The sequence below is a fragment of the Orcinus orca genome, chromosome 13, assembly GCF_937001465.1.
Source record: "Orcinus orca chromosome 13, mOrcOrc1.1, whole genome shotgun sequence".
In the NCBI taxonomy this organism is placed as follows: Eukaryota; Metazoa; Chordata; class Mammalia; order Artiodactyla; family Delphinidae; genus Orcinus; species Orcinus orca.
The window spans coordinates 45,854,905-45,876,288 of record NC_064571.1 but is presented as its reverse complement, the minus strand read 5'-3'; the positions used below and the strand labels follow the sequence as shown (position 1 = coordinate 45,876,288).

Genomic DNA, 21,384 nt, shown 5'->3' with positions numbered 1-21,384 from the left:
TATGTTGGTGTCCATGGCTGCCTTTGTGCTTCACTGGCAGAGCTGACTGGTTGTGAGAGACCATATGGACTCCAAAGCCTAACAATATTTACTCCCAACCCATTCACAGAAAAAGTTCGCCAACCTCTGTCCTAACCCGTGTTGTCTCTCCAGCTGCTCAGTCAAAACATACTGCCCCCCTCAGCCACTCAGGGACACCTACTATTAGAAGCAAGCGGTTTGGAGCCTCCCTAGAGGCAGCCTGGCTGCTCTGGCCTGGGTGCAGGATTTCCCCTGGAGACCAGCTGAGGCGGCCAAGGGCTCAGGTGGTATTACTTTGTGTCAATGTAGAAGCTGCTAAACAAGGTGAACCTGGGCCACGCGGCCAGGTGTGCAGCCTACAGCCCTGACGGGGAGATGGTGGCCATTGGCATGAAGAATGGAGAGTTTGTCGTCTTGTTGGTGAACAGCCTGAAAGTTTGGGGGAAGAAACGAGACCGGAAATCTGCTATCCAAGATATCAGGTACATAGCAGGCAGTCTGGGCAGGGAGGAGAAAGGCGGGCATTCATTCTTCCTCCCATGGTTCCCATTCCAGGAGGGTCATGGCTGGAATGAAGAGCTCACTTGTGAGAGGGTCCCTTTCAGTGAGCCAACTATGGAAGGAGACCTTCTCACACGTTAGTTCTCAGACATGTCTTTGCTAATTTCCATAAGAGTGTGGTAAAAACTTCTCTTAAAAGGCCTTCTACAAAAGACTGCACACATCCATTTACTTACTTACGGGGGGTTTTGATCCAGAGAAGCTGTCGAATTCCATAGACTTTAGGAAAAGCTAACCACACGTGAATCATGACGTGTGATCTAATTGCCTTTGAGCTTGGGAGGCCTGTCCCAGAGCAGACCTCATGCCTGACCAGCCCTACACAGCCCTCCTCATGGACTGTGCTCTTGGATTGCTTTTTCTAGAATCAGCCCAGACAGCAGATTCTTAGCTGTTGGTTCTTCTGGACACACAGTTGACTTCTATGACCTCACTCAGGGCACGAGTCTGAACCGCATCGGCTACTGCAAAGATATCCCAAGCTTTGTCATTCAGATGGATTTTTCCGCAGATGGCAAATACATCCAGGTATGCTTTGGCTTTCCTGATATCTGGGGTAACCGTTAATAATAGTATTACAAACAATGGCTTTTATGAAATCAGTGCTTACTCTGTGTCAGGAAATGTGTTCACTGGAACTGTTTAAGTACTGTTAGTTTCCCTCCTATTTTATAAATGAAGAAACAGAGGCTTAGAGAACTTAAGGAAGTTGAATAGAATTTAAAATAGTACTTATTCTTCAGTAGGAAAGCGGGAAACAAGCCCTAATCATCTTGAGCCTCCTCTCACCACCACCCCTTCAAGGCGTCCTAATTCCTAGTTCTCTGGGGCTGCACGGAAGCCTGTGTTGCTTCTTACACTTACTCATCTCAATTCCACATCCCATGGGCAGTGTGGTCCCTCCAACTCGGGACTCAGACTCCAGTCAGCCAGCCTGGAGTGAGAGCCCATCACTGGCCCCCGGGGAGACTGACAAGCGGGGAGGGATCACGAGGGCTCCCACTCTTGGCACTTAGAGCTGAAAATAGAACAGTGATTTCTCCAGCACTTTGAACAAATATTATGCATTTGTGAGCCAGCCTGGAGTCGGGTAGTCTTTGTGAAAGGAGAGAGGACGCTTCATTCATCAAGTGTGGACTGAACCAGGCGCTACGCCAGGCTTTTGGGTGTATGAAATGGGCCTGGTCCCTGCTCTCCTGGAGCTTGCCTTGTCCTGGACAAGACGAGCATTAAACAAATCATCACAAAATATACCTATAACTACAAATTGTGATTATGTGCCGAGAAGGAAAAGGTCAGCGCCCTGCGGGAGCATTTAACAGGCACTGACTGTTGTTAAATAGATGCACTGACATCCTCTCCATACGGTGCTGTTTAAGCTGAGGTGTGCAGGGAGTGTAGGAGTCAGCCACCCAAGGGGGGCGGGAACATGGTTCCAGGCCTTCTGCATGAAGGCCCTGATGTGGGAAAGATCTCGGCTCATCCCTGTACAGCAGGGATATCTGGGGTGGCTGGTCTAGCACCCCAGGGAGGGAGGGGGCTGGCGATGGAGGCAGTGGCCGTTGGCTGGAAAATGATCAATTGCCTCTAGAAGTTTCCCAGAGAAGCCAGGATCAGGTCCTAATACTTCAGAAATCATCTCCGTCAGCTGCTGTCCATAAGAAGACTTGCCGCAGCTCTGTTGCACAGGACCTTGGTTCTCTGAGAACAGGGGTTCCCAAACGTGAGCGCGCACCAGAATCACCTGGAGGCTTTGTGAAAGCCTGCTGGGCCCCGCCCTCAGATTGTCGGACTAGGTAGGTCTAGGGTGGGGCCCAAGAATGTGCATCTCTAATCAGTGTCCAGCCGAGGCTGCCGCTGCCGCTCAAGAACCACACTTGGAGAAGCTGCCGTAGGACTTTGGAAAATAGCAAGAAAACGGAGGGAAAAATGCCCTGCTTATGTGAACTTTGCCGCGGGCTGACCACAGGCTTTGCAGCCTGGAGCTGAGCTTGGGTTTGGTGAAAAGTCCTGGGGATGCAGAGGTTGGGAAGCAATACACCCAAAGGGGAGTCCTTTGGACGGGAAAGAAAGTTGATAGGCCTGGCTGCTTCCCACTTGCAGGTGTCAACAGGAGCCTACAAGCGCCAAGTGCATGAGGTCCCCCTGGGGAAGCAGGTCACCGAAGCCACGGTCATTGAGAAGATCACCTGGGCCTCCTGGACAAGGTGACTGGAGGAAAGCTCTTCTGGAGGAAAAGGTCACAAGGGAGACTCGTCCCAGCCTCAGCCTCCAAGTTTGTGTGTGGCTGGGATCCGAAGCAGCTTAGAGACAGAGCTCTTTCCTTTGTGGGGTCAGGGCGGGAGGCCTCTTGCTCCCAGTCTGGGCCGCTGGCTTTGGTCTGACCTGGGCTTTTGAAATGCAAAGTCCCTCTTTTTGTGTAATCTGTCCTACTCATCCCCAACCCCATCTAGCAAGTTCAAAGGGAAACCATCCCCCAGCTCTTGGCCAGACCCGCTGCGGTATAGTGAGGCCTCCTGCAATCCCTGGGGGGGAGAGGGAGGGCCGGCAGTGCCGGGTAGCAGGGTAAGCAGCAGGGCCCTGCCACGTCAAGGGAAAAGAGGCCACCAACCCGTGAGCTTGGAGAGCCCCGCACTTCTCCCAAGCTACATATACTCAGAAGCATCGTAGGGAAGAGGGAGAGAATCAAAGATGGAGGTAACTTTTCTTTTTAGGGTGAAAGGGACTGGGGCAGAGAATAGTAGGAGCTGGGGCAGGTATTCAGAGGGGGAGGGGACAGGTGCCGTCCTGCCAGAGAAGCTGCGTGACCACGCTGAACTCCCCTCTCGTCCCTGGGAGAGGGTGCCTGACTGCACGAAGCCTTCCCACCCGTCTCACACCTCTTCCTATTGGAACAGCATTCTGGGAGACGAAGTCATTGGCATCTGGCCACGAAACGCAGACAAGGCTGATGTCAACTGCGCGTGTGTGACCCACGCTGGCCTGAACATTGTCACGGGAGACGACTTTGGGCTCGTGAAGCTCTTTGATTTCCCATGCACAGAGAAATTTGTGAGTTTTCCTTAGAGTAACTCCCTGCACTGCCTCCAGGCTGGTTGATCTTCTGCGGTCGGCTGGAAATCGTGGCCACATCTACACGGCCATCTAGAATCTAGAACAAGAGGAATCTTGTCACAGCCCTGGGGAGACTTGGCAACACCTAACCTTTTCCTCTCCCTCAGGAGGGGAAGTCCTGGAAGCCAGGAGGATGGAGGGGGGACAGAGTGGCCACAAGTGGGGCAGGAATGAGGCAGGAAGCCAGCGAAGGGCTTGCTCACAGAGATGTTCAGACCCAACGGGCATCCCATGGGTGAAGGGAGGTCCTAGGAGGGGGGAACTGAGTCCTGGAAGTGGTCCATGGTGGCTGAAGGAACAGGGTCTCTTAATCACTTCCATTCACTTTTGCTCACAGGCCAAGCATAAGCGTTACTTCGGTCACTCGGCTCACGTGACAAACATCCGTTTCTCTCATGACGACAAGTACGTGGTCAGCACTGGAGGAGACGACTGCAGGTACCAGCCTGATTCTTCTAGCTCTGCCCCCAGGCCTAGCCTTCACCCCCTCCCGTCCCCACCTCAGGTGTCAGCTCCTCCCAGGGGCACGTGGAGGGGCTGAGGTGGGACAGTGAACCAGAGATCCAGTGACGACTTTCTAAGTAGAAGGGCTTTAGTCTCTGGTGACTCCCAACCCAATTCTTTTTTTTTTTTTTTGCGGTACGCGGGCCTCTCACTGCTGTGGCCTCTCCTGTTGCGGAGCACAGGCTCCGGACGCGCAGGCTTAGCGGCCATGGCTCACGGGCCCAGTCGTTCCACGGCATGTGGGATCTTCCTGGACCGGTGCACGAACCCATGTCCCCTAGCATCGGTAGGCGGACTCTCAACCACTGCGCCACCAGGGAAGCCCCCAACCCAATTCTTGATGGGACTCTGTCCCCACTAGAGCTGTCCTGGGATTGGTGAGAAGCCAACGGCATGCAACAGCTACTCTGAGCATTGCTGGCTGGAGGGGCAGGTGGTGAGAGGCCCAAGATACTGATTCCAGTAGGAGCTGTTGGACAGCCCACGGCGTCCACTGCATATAATCAGGAGGTTAGAATGACCTTGATCCATAGGCCTTTTAACTCAGAACTTCCAATTCATCGCCAGTGTTCTTAACGTGGATCATTAATCCACAACCGAGAGGTTTAAAAATAGGAATACTGAGCCTCAGTCACCCCGAGAAACGAGCAGGACATGTGTTACCCAATTATACACATGAGATCAGATAAGGGGTGAAGCCGTTAGGGCCAGTGCTATTTAGTAGCAGGAGAACCTCAGCCAGCTATGTGGATTCCTGAGCCAGGGCTACTACTGACCTTAACCACTGCTCACTGTGAAACAGGCCCATTGTCCTGTGAGGCATGGCTGGTCTTCCAGTGCCTTTTGGAAGGACCCCTACCAGCCTGCTCCAGAGATGACATCAGCACTTCCAAGAAAGCAGCTTTCTCCTGTCCCTCCACAGAGGGCATTTCTTATTTGGAGTGTGGAGCAACAGGATGAGGTCATTCGAAGTTACTCAGCTTCTCCACATCTAATGCAGTTGAAGGGCTTTATCGAAACGTGAATATTGGTTTCTGTTCAGCCCAGGCAGAACTCCTGGGGGGGGGGATCAAGAAGAAATGCATGCATTCCAGATTTATTTTTAGTGGTCTGAGGTTGTGGAAAAGGCACCTGAAGAGAATTTCAGCCCACTTCCTACCCAAAAGCACTGTGTAGAAAATGGCCCCAAAAGATGCTTTCTTTCTGATGGCCTGCCTGGGAGCACCCATCTCCAGGCTGCTGTGCCAACCGCTGCTGGCACTTAGAGCCCTTGAGATAGTACTGACAGCAGCTCCCTGTGGGGCGCAAACACCCATTCAAAGCAGCATCCGCCAAACTGTGAACAGGCGAGCACCGGGAGACATAAGCGAACCCGTCCCCAGGAGATACGAGGGCACGCTTGGTTACTAAAAAAGGCTTAGACGTCACCTTTCCAGTGCAGGGCCCCCTTGGCCTTTGCAGTCATGGGAGCCTACCACGATCCCTGGCCCTGTGCTGAGCACCAGGAAGGGCTCTCCTACTCGAGTGGAGCTGATAAAACCTTTTCAGTAGTAACAAGAGAGATAATGTGAAGTCAGGCTGCCAGAAGTCCTCCCGTTCAGAAGGGACACGCAGGCTGCTGAAAGAGCCGAACGAAACAAAAAACAATAGACCTTTTAAAAAAGCAACAGACCTTTAATTGGTGGCAAGATCCCTAGTTTGTTTTTTTGAAATTGAAATCAAAATGTTCACTACACCACCTGGGCTTGACTCCGGAGCACTTGGCAAAGTTGGTTTTTGTCACTTGACAAAAGCATGATGTCCAGCCCTGCAAAATGACTGTTTGGTCTGCCTTTTCAGTGTGTTCGTGTGGCGATGCCTGGAAGTGCCAGAGTCCTCTTACTTTATTGCTGCTGCTGCCGCCAGCCACCGCGGAGGCAGTGATGAGGTGCCTCCTGGCCGCCAGCTGCTGGGAAAGGCCTACGACACCGCAGGCCGTACAAGCTCCAAGTGCTAGTGAAGTGGTGTGACGGCGCCCATCGCCTGGAATCTCCAAAACCGTCAGGCCAAAAAGGAAGGTCAGTTCTAACACGTTAAGACTGCTTGCCTCTGTTCCTGAGACCAAAAACTATACGTACTAACTACACTGACAAAGAAATCCTATCTGACAATGTAGCCCACTAACAAAATTTAAAGCCTCAGTTACCCTAACCAATATGTAGCTTTTGATTTGCATCAAAACTTTTACAAAAGATGTTTTGCTAGTACATTTCTATATACTTTAAAAATGTTCATTTTTACAATTAAGGAAGTTGAACAGGACAGCTTAAGTTAGATTCACTGAACTAGAAATATCGATAGCCTCTGTTCTCCACATTTAGCTTTCAAAACCAAATGAGCCATGTATAAACAAGTTGAGACACTTAATTTTTTAACGTTTCATTTGCAGAGTTTTATATCCATTAAGTGCCTTTGAAAGCTTCCAGGTGTGTGGGCTGCTGTCTCCCCTCCCACAGATTGTCTCCTTTCTACATATGGTGCTAAAACGTCAAAACTGAGGAGGGCTACAGGACCCTCAGCAGACTCCTGCTCTGCCACCCAGGTCAGGTATTTAGGTCAAGGCTTCCTAAATGAAAGACATCAGTTACCTGCCTGGAAAACAGTGGCTATTTGAAGTTGAGCAGCAAAGAAACTTAAATTCAGGAGTCGGAGGGTGGGTGGGTAGAACCGGTTTTCATCATATTGAGTGCCAAACCCACAACATCCAAAACACTTCAAATAAAACAAACCTCTACTACAGAACAGAAGGGAAAAAAAAAAAAAAAGTTCAAGTAGGTCCAGGAAGGTGAGCTGATTTATCTCGTTAAACCTAAATGGTGATAACTGAGGTGACCTGAGGCTGCGCTGGGTTTACCACTCCCAGCGTGGGGTGGACTTGGCCCCAGTGATTAGTGTCACGTGAACTACATAGGTCAAGTCTGGATTTTTAAAAACTCTTTGCCGAACAAATTCCTAAGCCCAAATAATATTTGACAACTCAAGATTATAAAACAAAATCATCTAGTTTAGAGTTCCTCAGAGTTGGCTGGATGATAGAATGTGACTTGGCCAGCAAGACCAGAAGGCATCCTAAACCACCTCCATCGTACTTGACACCTGTCCGAGCGCTGACAACGGCGAGGGCTGACGGCACGCTCAGGAAGGCAGGCTGGTGAGTGAGGGACTGGGACTCTGAGCACATGTACCGATTCGTCCTTCTAGTCAGTGAACTAAAAAATTCTGCATCTTGAGTCACTGGCTATTTGCAGTTGTCAGTTTACAGGAAAGGTGAAATGAAGCATTTTCAATTAAATAGATTAACATTTACCACAGAAGTGCTTCAGCATTCTAAATGGATTAGATCACTCATTAAGCTATTTTTATATGCCAATTTATTAATGCCTTACATTAATCCACTGATAGGTTGTTGGGCCCACAGTTAGAGTCCCTATGCAGCCCTAATTCTGTGTTCTGTAACCATGTGACTGGTGATGCTGAGTGATAACCACGTCTGCCTATATTGTACCACTGACCTTTCATACTGATCGGATCCTGCATTGAATAACCACGTGAAGAACAATAAATTGATCAATGAGGATATGTTCACTATATTTAAAAAGCAATAGTGTCTGTGTGTCAAGAAAAGTTCTTAAATCTGATTTGTAAACATTTATATGGTATGATTTTACGTATGTTCATAAATCCTGCACTGTATTCTAGGTTAAAATATTGGTGCATGTATTTTCAATTATCAAAGTATAAAAATATTTAAAAAAACATTTTGGTATGTGTCAAATAAATTTGATTATATAAATTGTTCTTTAGGTTTTCAAAATAAATGTAGCTGTACTCTGAGCTTAAAATCTTTCTGAAAGTACAAGCCACCGCACACGCGTGGAAGTGAAGTCTACCATTTTGATCTGCAGCACGTTCAGGAAACCAAAATACAAAACATATTTTAAGTCTATAAGCTTTATTGATACTTCGCTTTTACAGTTCACAATGCATTCCACAGATTTAGTTCAGTACAGCTTAAACCACAATTGTATATAAATCGTCATTTTATAATTTCTTGCATAACAATGTTTGATATTTGCAAACAACACTTTTGGAAGCATTAGATTTCAGTCCAGGGTTTGTGACAAAATTAACTACAGTAAGACTGTGTGATGAAGTTTATGTTGAGGAGTTCTATTGGCATGGCATCGTTTCATGTTGAAAACAGATGGTAGTGCTCCTAGAAATATATGTTCTTTTTCTAGCTTATGTGCTTTGGAACTACACACATGAAACCAACGACTGAAATATCAAGCACTGTGGGGCAGCTGGAAAGGTAGAAGGGCTAAGCTTTGTGAAACACTATATATAGATAGATATATAATCTATATTTACTTATATTGGCAATTAATATAACAGTAAAATTCACAATACACCTAGAACATACCAGCGAGGCGAGCCTTTTCACTCCTGCTTTGGTGGTATGATCTCGTCTAAACATTTCATTTCAGCAAATCTGCATCAATCTACACAGACCATACACAGTGCACAAACTGTGAAAAGCGTTATTTTTTCAGCTCCACTTTCTCTGCAATTCCCCAAATACAGCAAGACTACCTGCAACAAAGTATAATAATATACAGCTTCCTCAGATCTTTTATATTCACCAGTGCCTCATACAGGAAAAACAAATATGATTACTGTTTAAATCCATACATAGCAGCTTACAACACTTAAGATGATGAACACAGGGCAGTCAAGACAGGTCATTTTTCCTCAGATACTGTGTTGCTAAAATAAAGATCTGTGAAACTGCACTGCAATGTCAAGGCTTCATTCTTCCCTGACCCTCCCCCCGCCCCATGGAATCAAATGAATATCCCCTTTAAACTCCTACTGTTAATTATTTCAGGTTTTTTCATTCCGCTTTGCGCTTCAATCCAGGGATTTTTGCTTGGATTCTACAAATGAAAAGGAGGGGGAAAAGGTTAGTGTAAATATTTTGGAATTTTAATATTTTGTTTTCTGCTTCTTAACTAATTAATTCAAGAATTACTTGTACATTGCTCAGCTCATACAGGAAATAAAATCCTAAGGCTGTCAAACTATAAGCTATAATTTTGCCACCCTGGCCTTACAAATTAGACTTAAATAAAGCCTTAAATACATATAAGTATTATATGTGTGTGTGTGTGTGTGTGTGTGTGTGTGTGTGTGTATATATATATATATATATATATGTAATAAGAAATTAATGATCCAAATGTTAGAAAAAAAATCTTTTGGCAACTCTGTCACACTTTAGGTCTGATTGAAATTGACTACTCATTATGTCTTAAATATGAGAATACTGCGCTGTTGTCAAAGTCAGTACACCTATCCTTAGTGTTAAAAAAAGATTTTAAATACTTACTTAGCCATAGCATCTTTAACATTCTTATTTGCAAGTCCTAGATAATGATCTATTTGCGCCTGAAAGAGAGGTAGAAAGAAGTTACTAGAAAATTACCATTGCTAAAAAATCTTATTAAACATATTAAAGGCTTAAGAAACCACATTTCTCATTTTTATAAGGCTTTGGAAACTGGCACTGATCCATTTCTAAGTTCCATATAAGAGAGTGTGCTCTGTATTCTGAAATCTGCAGTTAAATTACCTGATGCCGTTCATAAATAACAGGAACACTGAAGAGTGAAATCAGAGCTGAAAAAGGAAATACACAACCTTTAAAACAGACTGGTATGATTTAGGGAACAAACACTACAAAGCCATCAAACTGGCAGCACTCTTAAGATAGTCAGAAGTGTTCCTAATGAGGAAGACACAAGGATCTCCTGGATGCACCTGCTGGTGGGGAGCCACCACAGGGCAATGAAGTAACCAAGGGAGGCTGCAGGAACCATTCCTGGCTTCAAATCACATCACGCAAACTTTATAAAATACAGGCATCCCTGGTCTTGGTTAGTTAGATCTATGACTGCACCATCAAATAAGGCCACCCTTGATCTGGTTTATCACTGTTAGTTGGAGTAGTCTTCAGGAAGTAAAGTGGCTTTTCCATAAACAGTATCAGTATTAGCAATTTATTTAAAGAGATCACAATCTCTAACCTATATCCTCTATTTTTCCTATAATATAAGGATATTCTCCACTAAAATGTCTTTAAGCTCCTTGCACACCATTTTTTTTATTTTTTTTTTTTGGCTGTGCTGTGTGGCATGTGAGATCTTAGTTCCCTGGCCAGGGATCGAACCCGCACCTCCTGCAGTGGAAGTACAGTCTTGACCACTGGACCGCCAGGGATAGTCCCCCATCTTTTTTGTAATTTCTCATTCCAATGGTTTTGTAGACTTACCCAAGATCAGTAGCGTGAGACCATTGAACAAGGCACCAACATAGGTAAATACCCACATCAACACTGCAAACTATAAGAAAATAACATTAGCCACTTAAAAACAAAATTCAAGTAAAGTTTCTTTTTTTTTAATGATTTTTTTGATGTGGACCATCTTTAAAGTCTTTATTGAATTTGTTACAATATTGCTTCTGTTTTATATTTTTTTTTGGCCAGGAGGCACGTGGGATCTTAGCTCCACCGCCCAGGTATTGAACCACCCGCACTCCTTGCATTGGTAGGCAAAGTCTTAACCACTGGACCGCCGGGGAAGTCCCCAAGTAAAGTTTCTTAATTAAGCCTTCAAATAAAAGCAACCCATCTAAATGCCAAACTAATAGAGGCATACTCCTTGGAGACTCGGTAAAATAATATGGGTACTTCACTTCTAAGTTGCCAGTCTCCATTCAGGAATTTCTGAATCTAATTAAAACAATTAATAGACTCAATTCATTTTTCTCTGGACTACACTACCAAATAGTTGATTCTGTTTTCTCTGAGATCAGAAAACATACCAAAGGTACACCACCTATAGCACTTAGCTTCTAAATGGGAAGACTGGAAAGCTATCATGAGAATTAGCTATTAAAACTGATTTTAAAGTACTAACAAGTTAAGTGATTCAAGATCTGTATGAGCTGAATAATTCAGACATTAAAATATCATACATCTGAATAAGCAATAATGGTGCAGGAAGACTTATTATCAAGAAGACTAGGTTTCAGTACCAAAAATATCAGCCCTAGCATTTTATTAAGGATCAGAGGCACTGTCTCTCCAGTGATACATGTTTTAACAGCCAATGAGGACCCCTTGGAATGAGGACTCCTCTAACTTTTATACCTATTAATAAAATTGACCGTTATTATTCTTTTAGCCACTGCCTTCTTTATTTATTTAGCAAACACTAATCCAGTTCTTACCATATTAGTGCCAGGCACTGTTTTAAATGCTTTACAAACTCATTTATTCCTCCTAATAACTTTATAAGGTAGGCACTGCTATCATTACCACAGGAGATGCAGACACTAAAAAAATAGAGTGTAGTAACTTGCCCAAGTTGAGGTAATACTTCACTCATATATCATATTTCACTGTCTCCTCCAGGGGACTGGGGACTGCAGTGAACTGACTAAACTCTCCTATTTTAGTAATCTGGTCTCAAAATCTGGGATTTTTTTTTTTTAATCATTAAATACAGCAGTTTGGGAAAGGCCTTGTTTCCAAAAAGTGATTTCATTTTGAGAAGTCCTTTATTTCCTCTACATACTTTAGTTTACTCATGAATGGTTGAAAAAGAGGATTTCAAAGTTTTCTTCCAGTTCTTGGCTACATCATATAGTAAAAACGCAATGCCATGTTCAGAGAAGTTCTTGAAGACTTATAAACACAAAGTCAGTCCAGATTTTATTAAACATTCAGCAGGAGCAGTTCCTTTGCTTCCTATTAAGAGCCTTCATGTGTCTGGCAATCTCTCTGCCATATTTAATTTAGTAGGTCACACACACCACCACGATGCCACCATGTACAACTATTTAGGTACCAATAACAAAGTATATGTGAAAAGGAGAGGAGAGAGGAGTTAGCACGTCCATCATCTAAAGCAGGGATCAGCAAACTTTTTCTGTAAAGAACAGTAAGATAATAAACATTTTCGGTTTTGTGGGCCACAAGGGATCTCTGTCACATATTCTTTGAATATTATCCTTTAAAAACATAAAAACTATTCCTAGCTCCCAGGCTGTACAAAAACAGGCCATGGGCTGGTCAGACAGTTAGTTTGCTAACCCTTATCTAAAGCATATCTTTGTCCATGTGTTCATTCACTCAACAAAATCTGATTGAATGCCTACTATGAGCTGGGTACTGAGCGGTAATTAAAGTATTCAGACTCTAGTAATTATATTTACTGCAGGTTAGGAAGACACTTTGGATTCCTGCAGCAACTGTCAGTTCTACAAAGAGCAACACTCTGCTTACCCCTACAACTGAATTTAATGTTCAAGTGAGCAAATATCAAGCCTTCTTAACACTCATCAATTGAAAATCAAAACTTAAATGCTGCCCTGGGTCTTTGCAACCACTATGAAACCACTGATAGAACGGTTTGAAGCATGACTCCAGTTAGCAAGCCTTTTCCCTCTCACATAGTTTTAGCCTCCTATTGCAAAAGCTAAATATAACTGCTGCACTTGAGCAAGTTTACCATAGAGCAACAGAGCTATTTTCATCCATCACCATCCACAAGTCGACACGGAAGAGTCGACCTTCTACATTTTAGAAGAAATTGCTTTAGCAATAAAGACACCCTTACCATAACAAAATTCAGAAACTAACACACAAGCTAGAAATAAGTCCTAATTTGGTCATTAAGTCACCGACAAGGCTGCACTCCAAAGCCACAAAGAAACCCAAGACCTCACACCTAGGTGATCTAAGGGGCTCAAATATCACTAGACTTGCCTCTTGGAGGACACTCTTTCTAAAAGCCAGACTATCCAGACACAAAGAGAGGAACAGAGGGAGGCTTCAAAGGTCTATGGGGCCAGGCAGGTGACATAAACACATGAGGGAGCCTTGGTACGGACTGAGGCAGATATGTGCATCCTCCCTCTCAAGGAGCACACACAAAATCCAGCTCCACAGACTGTTGCCGAGCAAGTATTCCAGGCTAATGTTGCCAAATTTTCCCATTTAAAGAGAGAGACCAGAAATTCACATTTTTATGTGCTATCACAGAATTTTTAAATGTTGCAGCTAAGTTTGGAGAAAATTTAACACTTCAGGGGCCCAAAACGAAAATATTGGGTAAGGGTTTCCAGAGAACACACCATCAGAAAAGAAAGGCGTTAAGAACCAGCATCTAGCAATCGCACAATTACTAAAACTGTCAATAACAACAGCAGCTAACAAATTTTTGAACATACATTAGGTCAGTTAATCTCATCATAACCCCAAAAGTTAAATACTGTTATTATCCCCATAGAAGAGAAAACCAAGACACAGAAAGATTAAGCAAGTTGCCAGACTAGAGGTGACAGTGATCTCAGGTTTATCTGACTCCAGAATCTCTGCTCTGCTATATAGTAAAACCATTTACAGAGTAATCATTTATTAATGGTCATGAATGTACATGCTGTTACAAAGAGGCAGGGAGAAGGTCAATAAACACTTTAAACCTACAAATTCTGTGCTCTTCTATGGCAAATTCTTGGCAACACTGCAGCCAATGCATATTAATTGAGGAAGTCAAAGGCTCATCTCTCTTTAGGCACTAATGAGACTGGAGGAAAGAGGGGCAAAGTACAATGGAGGTCTAGTAAGTACTTAGCGGAAGAGGGCAAGGGCCATGTCTTGTTTGTCTTTTGTCCAGGGGAAAAGGGAATTCAATTTAAGTGCATATCACATACATATCTCATTGAAAAGCTCTGCAGATATTTTTATTAGATGATGTCTCCGTGGGGTGGGGAGGCATTTTTAAGGAAAATGGGAGGAGGGCGTTTAACAGAATTTCAGAAATTACTTGAGCAATTCTGACATTTTCACACTTTTTCTGAAGTTTTAAACACTGAAAATCATTTGACTTTTGACATCTTCAGCCTCATTCATTAGTATCACATTTTCCCCAGCCCATTTTCTGTCTAATTTTTCTGTGGGCCAAAGAAACCAGAAAGGAAACTGTCAAAATATGTATGTTGATTAATGCCTAGGAGCCCGAGGGCTAGATTTTAATGTTCTTTTGGGTCAGCTATTTCTGGAATTCAGGCCTTTTTTGCTCACTTTCAGATTTCAGACTGAATTCTGGAACATTATGGTTACCGGATGATCAGACAACCATAGCTAAAAATTTTCTTATAATTTTAACATATATTTTCACTGCTAGTCACAGAACTACTGTCATAAAGAATCCAGTCTTTATCACCCAAAGCCATATGACGGAAAAATAAGAACCTCTGCCGAAAACACCTAGTCTTAGTATCTAGTATATAAAAGTATTAGACTTTTTCTTGGGATTTGAGGTTTCAAAAGGCAGAACCCCCTAATAAAGCTGAGCCTTACTCAAGAAGTCCCAAAGCTGAGCCCAGTGGAGACTGTCACATGCTTTTCTTTTATAATAAAAGGGATGCAGAAGTAAGCGTAGGGGGGAAACTATAGCCTAGGGTTTACAGCTTAAAGACATAACTTTTAAAAACAGTGTTCTCCAACCAGTGTCCTTAGAAAAATTAAATCACAATTTCAGGGGATGGGACCCCCAGCCCTTCCCCTTCCAAAGTATTATCTTATAGCTCCCCAGTGGTTCCAGTGCGCAGCCAAGGCTGAGAACCATTGTTTTAAAACAAGAGCCCCTTTCAAAGAGCTTACACAGAAGGTCAATCACAGAAATGGAATTAAACCTTAACTAGGTGGTTTAAATTTGTTCAACTATCTTATACTAGTTTTCTGGTGGTAATGGGTTATTTAAACACAGTTGACGAGTATCACTAGGTTAAAGAAAGTTATCCGGGCTCTTCTGGACTTCTCAGAGAATAATAAAGTGATATACACTAGGCTTGTCAAGAAAAGGACACATATACAGCTTTCACAGCTTAATTTTCCTAGAGAGCACTCCTCCTTTACTTCCCTTTCCATTCATTCTCCTCCCCTTAGCTTATGTCTGGCATGCAACATAACAAACCCACTTTAAAACAAATCCTGAGGATTGATCAAAACATTTGCCTGTGGTAAAATTTTACACTAATGTTTGAAATAAATGCTACTGAATGGAATTAGAAATATTTTTTCAGTGATTTTGCCCATAATATTTGACTCGAATTAATCTTTGGGGAAATGGATTGTTGCTCAATCTATAGACAGTTGAAATCGTTTCTAGGATTTAGAAGCTTGCAAAGAAGCAAAACAAATGGAACAATTACAGTTGACCTTTGAACACAAGAGTCTGAACTACACAGGTCCACTTGTCAGCATATTTTTTTCAACAATAAATACTACAGTACTACACGATCCACAGTTGGCTGGATCCATGAATATGGAACCAGGGATACCAGAGGAACCGCAGATTCAGAGGAGCCTTGGATGAGGAGGAACCGGGGATATGGAGGGCCAACTATAAACTGTACATGGATTTTCACCTGTGAGGAGGGTCAGTGTTCCTAATCCCCAAATTGTTTAAGGGTCAACTGTACACAAGAATTTAAAAGGAGAAATCTGCAGAACATGTCTTATTTTTATTTGTCCAAGTCAACCACCAAAAAGAGATCTAGACCAGGCACAAATGATGAACCACCACCTCACATCAAATCTTTTCCAACAGGCCTGATGAACCTTGGGGTTTGGTTATTTCTTTAGAATAACGTATAGAATAGCCTCTCTCTCACAGCACCAAAAAAATGATAATAAGCAAAGAGAAGAAAAATTTCACATGGTAAGGATAGTGGCTCTATATTTTTTAACTTCTGAGGAAGAAGGTTTCAAATAGAAGTAGCAGTCATTATGACCCAGAATCTCGCAATGTAGATTATATAAATTTGAGGGCATGAAATACTTATAAAGACAGCGAGTTATAGAGAAACCTCTTTCAAATTTTAAAAAGCTATTATTTTTAAAAAGCTACAGAGCTTGATACAATGTCAATTTTCTAAATGAAAAAAGATTTATAAATGAGACTAATTCCCACTGCATTTTCTTGAAATCAGGGTGGTTTCCATTTTCCTAGCTATGAACCATATGATAAAAGTAATCCCAATCAAAAGCTGGATCCTATAAATTTTTTTAAAACTCTGTTATTTAACAAGATCACAAATTTACCTGGAAACTGGAGAGCCTGGGGCTATTTATCAGCAAACTTTCCAAATTTAAAATCTGAATATAAGGAAATAAAATCAGTTTAACAGAGCAAATTGGTTTTTCCTTTACATTGAAAAAGTGAAAGAAAAAAAAAAAGAACTGCAAAAACCGTTTTTGCTTGCTTTAGGGAGGAAGAATATGATTCTCCTGCCAACTGCTGTAGCCAAAAGGCAAAAAGTAGCAGAGTTAGAGGGAAAATAATTTTCTTTTTAAAAATGCTCTCTATACGAACAAAAACTATGGGGGATAAGAGTGGCAAATGCTCAAGGAACTCTCTCTAGAAAAAGAATACTATTAAGTCATTTTGAAAAGAGACAAGTGTTTTTTTCTCAGCTTTTTCCAATTAAGACATATTAAGCAAGTATCCTGTGTTTCTATAGTACCCTTAATTCAGTGAAAAGAAACAAATGAAATCTATAATACTCACACACAATAAGTCCCCCCATGAAGAATCAAAAAGAACCACAAAGTTTATCTAGGAAGACCCTTCGTGTATATTATGAGGGTTTTGCATTGGGAGAATAAGACTAACATCCTACTTTATTCTTTGCCTCAACAGATTTTGAGACCTAAATGCAAAGTTCATTCTAAGTGTTAATATGTTGAAACAACGGTTATTTATTTGGAGCCCTGAATGAATTGCCATCTGGAGAAGTCACCAAGCAGCTTTCCTTGAGCTCTGGGCTTGCCAAAAACACTACTCGGGAAAACAATTCAAAAAAACTTAATAGGGCTTCCCTGGTGGCACAGTGGTTGAGAGTCCGCCTGCCGATGCAGGGGATACGGGTTCGTGCCCCGGTCCAGGAAGATCCCACATGCCGCAGAGCAGCTAGGCCCGTGAGCCATGGCCGCTGAGCCTGCGTTCCGCAACGGGAGAGGCCACAACAGTGAGAGGCCCGTGTACCACCAAAAAAAAAAAAACTTATTAAAAAAATAAGTTTTAAACTTAATAAAAATCTAAGTTTTTTAAAACTCAGTTTAAACTTAATAAACTTAATAAAAAAATAAGTTTTATTTTTCTCTTTTCTAATCCTTAAGGAGAAAAAGTAGTAAACTACACTTCTAATGCAACTCTTTTTTACCCAATATTAAGAAACAAAGAATGTTTTAAAAATATAAGAAAAACTCATAAAAATAAAGCATTCCAGAAAGTAACCTATCTCGTTATGTGCCATTTCCCGTTACTTTCAAATTAGCAAAATCACTCAAGGCAAGAATTTACCAAGTTGTTTCTCTCACTTATGCTAGCTTCCTCATAATAACACAATTGTTTAAAAAAAACACACAAAAACCCAAGGTAATTTTCAAAAGAAATTTTTAAAATGAGATTTAACAGCAAAAGAAATTATCTCATAAATGTAATTTATTAATAAAATTTCCTCATATTCTATTTTCAAATACCTGTGCAAATCAGATTTTAAAGGCTTTCTAAAGTATTTAATCAGTCCTCCTCTAACATTTTCTCACTTCCTTAGCCTTTGCAAATATTTCCACACCTACATAACTGTCTACACAGAGGACTGTGTATAGATGACAATAAACTCTGAAAGAACAAATAAGTTTTCAACTGATTAAAGACAAGGGGAAACTTTAAATTGTAATTTGTAAAAACTGGAATACAATGAATGAATCATTCCCAGATCAATTTGTTTTATTTTTAAACAGGTATCTTCAAGAATGCCTCTTCTCTCAAGAAAAATGTTAAATTAGACATACATAGCTACCTTCCCTGCTATACGCTGCAAACATGATGACTTTTAGTTTATTTTTGTTGCAGTTTTTATTGTCTATAAAAACAGTGACTCCTCAATCAAGTTTCATGACGCCTTTGTTTGAAGTCAGCCCCCCCAACAATTTCTGACTGCCAAATTCAGAGATGGCCCTTTGCTGTTTGACGCTCTGTTATCACTATTTACAGTGTTTCTTCTCAATCAACTACTACCCACACAACCCTTCATCTTAAACTGCACTAGTACCTTCCGCTCAATAATTTTTCAAACATGTTCTACCCGAGCACTCAAGCTATATATTGTGAATACCACTTCAATAAATAGGAGCTGGTTTCTTCTAGGACCCATGTGTACAAGGTTCTATTTGATTTACTCCCAAATATTATTTGTTCCCTTTTGAAACTAATCAAACATCCCAAATGACATAACTATGATCTTTTTATTTACAGACTGACATCAGATTATTTCAAAGCACTACTACAGAATGAGTCACTAAATGCAAGCAATCTACACAAGAGATAATAATAAAAGTTAACTAATTTACCATTAATATTATTAGTAACGGACGTTCCAAGCCTTAATAAACTGAGAGAAGCACACAGCTGAAAATAATGTCCATTTACTGGCCTATTAAGGCTAAGACATTTGTCAAAAGCATTTTGAGCATTTAAACCTATTCTGACCAGTTCAAAAATTGTTTCACCGAATCTAAAGACCCAATCATCCAATTGCTATGACATCCTTGGTTTGCACAGTAAATTGCAAACTTGTACATATCTATTGGGAAAGAGAAATTATGGTAATTACTACCACAGTACATTTCTACCCAGGCTTAGATTGGAAACAAGGCCGTCTTAAGTCACAGGCAATAACACACACAACACAAACGGCAGGTTCCACATAAAGGAAAAGCACTAAAGTCCCAGTGCTTGGGGTTCACATTACGTGACGAGTTTAGTGCTCGCTTTAAATCAGTCTGAACTTTGGGGAGCTTACTTGCAAGGTGAGACTCTAACAGCTGCTATGTAGCAAGATCCAAAAACTAAAGAAAATTCCAAAGTTTACCGACTGGTGATTAGTCGAAGTGTTCAGAATATTAAAGTTTTTCCAGAATAAAGATCCCAAGAAAGTATAAAAAATATGAAATAGCTTATAGTATGAATGAATCACACACAAGCTAAGAAATTAAGTGCTAGACTCTAAAACAAAGTCAAGCAGATGAAATCATATCTGGTAATAACTCTATTAGATAATCTTTATTCTTACAGCCAAAACTCTCTTTTATCTTCTCACTTTTAATCCTTATGATTTCTAAAAGTATGAATTTATAACATTTTTCTTTAAAAAGGAATTGTCTTTCCTCCATCTTAAATATTTGATCAGATTCTGAATTTTGGAACCCAAGTTTACAGTAATGATTTCATTACATCTTTATCATTTACTTTAATATAGAAAATAGAATTTTACTCTCTTAACTCTGATATTAAATTCTGGGTATGCCAAAAAATGGAAAGCAAGTAAATTTACCTTCAGAGAATCAACTAAATCATCAACTAAGAAGAGGCGTCTGAGTTCTTTTATCGTGCAGTTCACATGGCCAAGAGCAGAATTACTGTACTTCTGAACCAACTCCTCAGATATAGCAACTTCAGATTCCAAATACGCCCTAGAAAACAAAACACAGCATAACTGTCACTGACTGGATGATTTTCCCTGGATGTCTGTCAATCAGCAATAATATATCTGTAAAAGAGGACATTAGTAAAATATTTTACTATGGAAGCCTACTCTTTCCAAATTAAGCACAATGTAAAAACTCAACCAAGCATGGGGTATTTCATTGATAACGCGGGTATAGAAAAAAAAGCAGACGCTTTGAAACCAGACCTATCTGAGCTTGAATCTTAAGCTCTACCACTTACCTGGCTGTGTAACGTTTGAAAGTTATTTAGTCATCCCTGTAACCTCAGTTTCCTCACTTATACAATGGAGATTATCTTGAGATTTCAATGAGTAATGTGCTTAACACAATCAGGCACAAAGAAGCACTCAATAAATGGTAGTTATTATTATGGATTTGGTTTTTTCAGGAGGACATAATGTTATCCCATCAAGTTTTCCTAACAAAACTTCTACTCATTTCCAAATACTATACTCTCTCAGCCTAATCTTTAGGGGAAACTATCCAATAAGCCAAGCCCCCAATTGTGAAATGGCTGCCAAAAGTCAATCTCAGTGAAACACAATAGTTACTGTCCATTTAGATGCCCCAATCTATACTGAAATACAGCTGGAATTGTTAAAATTTAAGAAGACAACTGTAATGGGAGGAAAAAGTCAAGTAGGCAGGAATGCAAGGAATTGTTTCATTAGTTACTGTTTCAAAGAAGCCATTTATCTTAGAGCAATCAGAAGTGCTAAGGATTCTCTCTTATCTGTTGGAAGCAACTCTACCCAGTCCCTCCTCAAAAACTCCCCATATCCGTGGACCCTAGTTACACTGGAAATTACAGTCCTCTTTGATAACTCCTTGTCTCATAGTTTTACCCCTGAAATATGCCCCAAATGCACAGGCTCAGCAGCCATGGCTCACGGGCCCAGCCGCTCCGCGGCATGTGGGATCTTCCCGGACTGGGGCACAAACCCGCGACCTCTGCATCGGCAGGCGGACTCTCAACCACTGCGCCACCAGGGAAGCCCTGCGCCTCCTCGTTTTCATTCGCTATACCATCACTATAGTTTAAGTGCTCATTATTTAAAAACTGGAATAGTCTATCAGTGTCCAAACCAGTCTCTAATCTATCTTCTGATTCACTCCTTCAGCCAATGCCAGATTCGTTTTATTTGAGCTATACTAGATAGTGCTATTTAGGTTGAACTCAGGTGGGAATTAGGAGACATGCTACCACCTAGCTATGTAACCTTGCAAAAGGCAAGGTTGAACTTCTTTAGGTCATGGTTCCAACTCTACAAAATTAAAAAACAGACTTCCTGAATCCATTCAGACTCAAACATTCTATGATTCTATGTTTCCAACTTTTCTACCACAGCCCTCCTAAATCCTTCCAACCTTATTTCTCACTACAATGTTGTAGCTCAAACTTGAGCCATTCACCAAACATTTTTCATCTTAATGTGAAGTTTTATTCCTCACACTGTTTTCCCAATCCACAGTGCTCTCCTCTCACCTCTGGAGATAGC

General features: G+C 41.7%; 2 protein-coding genes and 1 long non-coding RNA gene across 6 annotated transcripts in view; 2 read left to right on the top strand and 1 right to left on the bottom strand.

The window, feature by feature from the left end:
* The window catches only part of EML6 (EMAP like 6), a 315,760-nt gene extending 306,683 nt beyond the window's left edge, over positions 1–9,077 (top strand). The window contains exons 36-41 of the mRNA XM_033414224.2: positions 331–503; positions 948–1,110; positions 2,686–2,789; positions 3,480–3,633; positions 4,034–4,134; positions 6,040–9,077. Coding sequence (XP_033270115.2) covers positions 331–503; positions 948–1,110; positions 2,686–2,789; positions 3,480–3,633; positions 4,034–4,134; positions 6,040–6,196 — 852 coding nt within the window. The 3' untranslated portion in view covers positions 6,197–9,077. The remainder of the gene's footprint in view (positions 1–330; positions 504–947; positions 1,111–2,685; positions 2,790–3,479; positions 3,634–4,033; positions 4,135–6,039) is intronic.
* RTN4 (reticulon 4) overlaps positions 8,175–21,384 on the bottom strand; it is a 66,493-nt gene continuing 53,283 nt past the window's right edge. For all 4 annotated transcript variants that reach the window (XM_004284367.2, XM_004284373.2, XM_033414225.1 and 1 more), the window contains 5 exons: positions 19,711–19,849; positions 10,571–10,640; positions 9,872–9,918; positions 9,629–9,687; positions 8,175–9,176 (listed from right to left, as the gene is read on the bottom strand). In XM_004284367.2, coding sequence (XP_004284415.1) covers positions 9,134–9,176; positions 9,629–9,687; positions 9,872–9,918; positions 10,571–10,640; positions 19,711–19,849 — 358 coding nt within the window. In that variant the 3' untranslated portion in view covers positions 8,175–9,133. The remainder of the gene's footprint in view (positions 9,177–9,628; positions 9,688–9,871; positions 9,919–10,570; positions 10,641–19,710; positions 19,850–21,384) is intronic.
* LOC125960819 (uncharacterized) lies at positions 15,453–17,390 on the top strand. The gene is made up of 2 exons (XR_007470866.1): positions 15,453–15,749; positions 17,013–17,390. It is a non-coding gene; the product is annotated as an uncharacterized LOC125960819 (long non-coding RNA).